We start from the raw sequence: 5417 nt of genomic DNA, 5'->3' as shown, positions 1-5417 counted from the left end.
CGATTCTTATTGGATCAGATTTGGGTCTGATCCGATATTGGTCCCAGATTCCTCAAATTCCATTGGGGGTAATACCAGAAATTTATGCCTATTTAATTATTTCTTATGTTAGCTAGTTGTTAATATTTTTGTTTGATTCAATTCAAGGTTACTTAACACTATTCTGTATAACTCATTCATTTCAAATGTAAACATATTGTATTGTTGAGCTCTCAAGAAGAATGATGAGCTATATACTCCTATCAACAGCTTACTGCTTCTCTTTAACTTGAAATCAAAGGTGGTAAGGGAGAATTGACTGAATGAGGATATGAATAGATTGAAGAAGGTAATTTATCATTCTTTAAATTTTCAGTAGAACTGAGAATACAATTTGCAGGCTTTCATAGAAATCTCATGTATTATATATTATAGACTTGACATTGAGGACAAAGACATCGAACTTAAAAATTGATTTCCAAGGAAGGGCTGAAGGAAATTATGTTTCTTTTCAGGCTCTTTTCCCATTCCAGGACTGGTGGGTGGTTCTCGCTAAAGTTTTGTTTGATCAAACGGCATGGGCGACAGTTTGGAACAACATCTACTATATGGTATTGGGTTTCTTGCGTTTCGAATCCCCAGCCAGCATTTTTAGGGAACTAAAGGCGATCTTTTGGCCTATGCTGACAGTAAGGATTTTCTTCTTCTCTATGTTTTTTAACTCTTTAACATGTTTTCAGATGCCAACTGATCCACTCGTCTGCAAAAGTGGACATAGGGTGAGAATCCCATTCAAATTAGAAAAAAAAAAAATTGGGGACAGTGTTTTTTTTTCAAAAAAATTGTTTGACCTCTTTTTTGGACAATTTTTTTTCTTTTGATGGGTAAGCTAGACTTGAACTCACGACCTCAAAGTTGCTTTGCAATGTGTCAAACCAACTGAGCTATGGATCTAAGCCTTGGACGGTTTTCAATAGAGTGAGAGAGGTTTCTTGGTTACTGTTTATTGGATTATGTTGATTTTTATGTAAAACTAGGAATCTCCTCTGGGACCCATCATATGATTGGTTTCAAGTTTGCATGGGTATGGTACACTTAATGAAGAGAGGAATTGTTTCTCTGTGTGTGAGATGTATCCTAGATTCCAGATTTGAAGCATTTTGAGTTACTTTTACCTATTAAAAAATCGAGTTTCTTTCCAATTGGAACACAAGCTCATTTGTATCTCAATTGCTTCTTGTCTATCCTTGTCGGCAGTCTTATTCTGATTTTTCCCCATCTAGTTTTTCTGGCATGCTATTAGAAAGTGTTTAGCTCTTTTTGCTGGAGAATTGGACATGAACTTTCTGTCAAATGAGACAAAATTTGTTTCAAATTACTTGATGAGTAGTTGCTCTCTTCACCTTTTGGCTATTAAGTTACATTGGTATATATCTTTTTGGATGTTTATAGTTATTTTTTGATGAATGATTAAATTACTTACTCATATGACCAGGATGGATATATAAATTATACATGGGCCTTTTGGCGGTATTTTGCACAAACTCTATCAATATTCATGCTGGTCTAAATGGCCTTGAAGCTGGGCAAACGGCTATTATTGTATCCGCTGTAAGTATAAAATCTTTTGCAAACGTTGCGATCCTGTTTTATTATGTATGCTGATATATCGTGTAATAATGCATTTCCTTGATCGCAGGTTTTGATGCATAACGTAATGCAAATTGGAGCATCTACAGACCCCGAGTATAAACAGGCTCATGCATTCTCCATTTACCTTGTTGTTGCTCTAGACTTCTCAGAGAACATGCTACAACAGTGCTATGAATTCATTAAGAAGGAAGAAGGCTTCCCTAAAGAGTACTCTTTAACTTACTAATTTGAATTCATTTCTCAGTATATATAGGTTCTAGCTTCAATTTTTCTGAAAGTTGTTTTGATTAATCTATTAGTAGGAATACCTTTTTTTTAAGGATAAAATTGTGTTTATTAGATTATATATGATGTGGTAATACTTGTTGCCTTGCAGGAACTTAATCTTGATCAGAGCTGATATCTCTCAGCTTCCTTTCGTTTCAAATTCAGTTGATGCTTTGCATGCTGCTGTAAGCATTATTTTGCTTTTGCTTAGTGTATTTGTATCAACACAATTTGTTATTGAATTACTAATCATTGATACTTGTACATTTTCCCTGTTTTCCATCGAGTGTTGATAATTTTTCACTACTAATGGTTTTGTTGTTTGTTCTTTAATGCAAAAATGTGTAAATGTTTAAAATTTTGTCAAATTCGGTGAGTGAAAATTATTATTGCTTGTAAACTATGTTTAAAGCCTGTCATGAACATGTTTAATGGGCTAAACTGCACTAGTCATACTCCAATAATATGATCTACGATAGTATAATCTCATAAAAAAGTGATATTCTCTATTATATTCGAGCCAAAACCCAAATAACTATAGCCAGCCTTGATCAACTCACCCTCCACATCACAAAAAATGAAACCAGCTCCTATGTGGCCTGGGTTGTCATGACTCGATCTGTCTAACCCTTAACCTCCCTTTCTATGTGATATACATTTTCAGGTTTACCAATTTCATCTCTCTTTCCATTTCTTTACTTCATGGTAAGTGTGTATTTTACTTCATTGAATTTTGTTCATCACTTATCTTTCTGTCAATTTGCCCATATTCATGTCAAATTTGTGCTAAATATTCCTATAAAGTAAATTTCATTGTAGATACAAGACTTTCATATTGCGGAAAGGGAAGAAGATATTGGATCTATGCTGGTTTTGTAGGTGAGCACGTGTTAACGATGGTATCTCACTTGAATACTTCATAATACAAAGCTTATAATGTGTTTAATGTGTTGTAGAAGCTTCATATATGTTTGGAAGAGCTTTAACTTCTGTTCTTTGGGGAGTTATAGCTGATCGATATGGTTGAAACCTGTTATAGTGTTGAGCACAATTTCAGTGTTAGTATTGCTTAACATTATTCCCTATATAATTAAACTTGAATTGTTGTTTATGTGAAATAGTTCAAATATTTGCAGCTCTAAATGTCAGTATTACCATTGTGTTTTCTTTTAACATATTTGACTGAACCAAATGGATCTTTGCTTGATTCAGGTAACTCCTGTTAACATCGCCGTCGGCTCACACGTGTGGGCTGAGGATTCGGAGGTTGCGTGGATAGATGGAGAAGTAACAAATCAAAAGAAGACCATAACTCTTGAGGTGGAGAGCTCGGACACCATTGACATCAAGGCCAAGATTCAAGATAAGGAAGGGATCCCACCTGATCAGCAGAGGCTCATCTTTGCTGGAAAGTAGCTTGAGGATGGCCGCACCCTGGCTGATTGCAATATTCAGAAGGAGTCCACCCTGCACCTGGTTCTCCGTTTGAAAGGTGGAATGCATATCTTTGTCAAAACTCTTACTGGAAAGACCATTACTCTTGAAGTAGAGAGCTCCGACACCATTGACAATGTGAAGGCCAAAATCCAGGACAAGGAGGGTATCCCACCTGACCAGCAGAGGTTGATCTTTCCTTGGAAGCAACTTGAAGATGGCCGAACCCTGGCTAACTACAATATTCAGAAAGAGTCTACTCTTCTCCTTGTCATTCGTCTGCGCGGTGGTGATGAGTAAAGATGTAAGTGGTGCTTTTAAGTTTTAGCTCTTTGGGTTGGTGTCTCTATGTGTGCCTGTCTCTGTCTGTCTGCTATGTTCTTCAAGTATGAAAATTAAGGTTTGGATATTTTAATAAATAATCCTGGTGTTTGGTGTACTGTTGATGTGAATTTCCATTTTAAATAAACTATTTTGTTTGTGATTCTATGACCTTGCTTTGGATATTCTTTTTGAGATTCTTATCAGTGTTAATTTGGAGTTTGTTTTATGATTTTTCTTTTATTTTTTTCTTTTTCTGATTTATTATTATTATTATTTCGTTTATTGTGATTAGTGAATTAGAGGACCATGCTATTGTTTGTTAAACCTCTAAATTTGACAGTCATACTCTATGGGTTTTTTTTTTTTTTGTTTTTTTTGAAGTCCATTCTCCAATAATTTGATAGTCCAGGGCTGTCAAAAAAAAAATTTACAAGAGAATATTTGATGGGAGGGTCCGTCAAATTTCTCAAAATTTGACGGGTTAAGACCGTCAAATATGGGCCTTTTTCACATAGTGGTTAGAGAGTTTGATAAAATTTTGGGATCACTTGAGCTCCCCCTCTTTTTGTCTTGGATGATGGTCATATTTATAGGCTTTTGGGAGACCATTGGGGATAAACTTGTCTTAAATCCTAGAGTTTCTAATATTCTCACTAAAATCACAAGGAATAACTCTAAATACCCTTCATCAAAGAGTCCTTGATTACCTTTTACAATCCTATGAGTCTTACCAATCATGATGATCAAAGGATATGATTATAAAAGACAATAAGTTCCAGAGAATTCTCAAGGGACGTTAAAAGGGTTTAAAGACCTTGGCTTTAGATCAAATCCTAGAGAACTAGGCTATATGGCATTTAAATAGGTGATAAGATTTTAGACCATAATGTCATTTAGCTTGATAAAGTTTCCAATAACCTAGGGATAGTTTAGTCTTTGTGTACAAGTCCTAGATGATTCTATAGGTAAGATAAAAGAGTCAAAACCTCTTGAACATGATCAAATTGCATTGAATCCTATGAAAAACTTATTAAATTGAAGGTAGGATCAATAGGCACAAGAGTAAATCACCCCTTCTTATGCTAAACAAAATCAGGTTAATGTGGTAATTCAATTCCTGTGAGGACCAATACTTAACCAAGGGTCTTTGTTAGAAAAATTGGTTAATTATTTGAAGACCAATGTTGGAGAATTATTAGAAGGTTAATGAAGGGATAAGAAGGTAAAATGGAGGAATTTCTTGGGAGAAAAGTCAATTAGAAGGGAGTTTAGAGTACCTTCTCCACTAAGTACATTCGAGCCCACATAGGTTTGTAACTACCCAACAAATTTGGCCTTGGGTGAGCTGGGGACTGTCCAGAATTATGTCTAGCCATGGGTCACCCCTATACTGTGCAAAAATTAACACTGGCCTTGGATGAGGCAAAACCAGGCCAAAACATAACCTGGCCAAGGGTCACCCACGACTAGGCTTAGAATCCCATTAGAAAATGCCCTTTATGGCTATTTTAGAGCCTTCTTTCAAAACACCTTGGTCAAACCCATTTTTGGAAGATTCTTAGTGCTCTCGAGTTCAGCCCAGGTAAAATGGGGTATCTACACCTCCAATATGTCATATTCTTAATAACATTGTAACTCATAGAAGTTCTAGTTCTAAGTAATAATTGACGTAAAATTGATAATTTAGCAACATAAGAAGAAGAAGCTTCAACACTACTAGTACTAGAAGAAAAACTAATTACACCTAAGCTACGTTCATA

At 35.4% G+C, this 5417-nt stretch overlaps 1 protein-coding gene and 1 pseudogene across 2 annotated transcripts; both read left to right on the top strand.

The window, feature by feature from the left end:
* Positions 1–219: 219 nt before the first annotated feature.
* On the top strand, positions 220–2985 carry LOC147381692 (uncharacterized). 2 transcript variants are annotated; one of them, XM_086430082.1, is made up of 6 exons: positions 220–328; positions 1475–1590; positions 1679–1839; positions 2009–2604; positions 2719–2778; positions 2856–2985. In XM_086430082.1, exons 2-4 carry the CDS (start codon positions 1495–1497, stop codon positions 2190–2192), a joined length of 441 nt encoding a protein of 146 aa, XP_086286208.1. In that variant the 5' UTR covers positions 220–328; positions 1475–1494; the 3' UTR covers positions 2193–2604; positions 2719–2778; positions 2856–2985. The 2 variants fall into 2 exon arrangements, with proteins under 2 accessions (XP_086286208.1, XP_086286207.1); XM_086430081.1 differs by lacking the exon at positions 220–328 and adding an exon at positions 499–668.
* A 104-nt stretch (positions 2986–3089) lies between these two features.
* LOC147381691 (polyubiquitin pseudogene) lies at positions 3090–3642 on the top strand (annotated as a pseudogene).
* Positions 3643–5417: the final 1775 nt, after the last annotated feature.

This window comes from Akebia trifoliata, unplaced genomic scaffold, assembly GCF_017979445.1.
Source record: "Akebia trifoliata isolate Shusen 1 unplaced genomic scaffold, ASM1797944v1 Contig00296, whole genome shotgun sequence".
NCBI classification, from domain to species: domain Eukaryota; kingdom Viridiplantae; phylum Streptophyta; class Magnoliopsida; order Ranunculales; family Lardizabalaceae; genus Akebia; species Akebia trifoliata.
Note: the sequence above shows the minus strand (reverse complement) of the source record. Positions and strands in the feature narration are given on the sequence as shown.

Excerpts from the sequence above, each read along its gene's own strand:
- LOC147381692 (XM_086430082.1), top strand. The coding sequence starts at position 1,495 with ATGGGCCTTTTGGCGGTATTTTGCACAAACTCTATCAATATTCATGCT. Across the intron at positions 1,591-1,678 it reads CGGCTATTATTGTATCCGCT|GTTTTGATGCATAACGTAAT; the intron begins GTAAGTATAAAA and ends CCTTGATCGCAG. Across the intron at positions 1,840-2,008 it reads GAAGAAGGCTTCCCTAAAGA|GAACTTAATCTTGATCAGAG; the intron begins GTACTCTTTAAC and ends GTTGCCTTGCAG.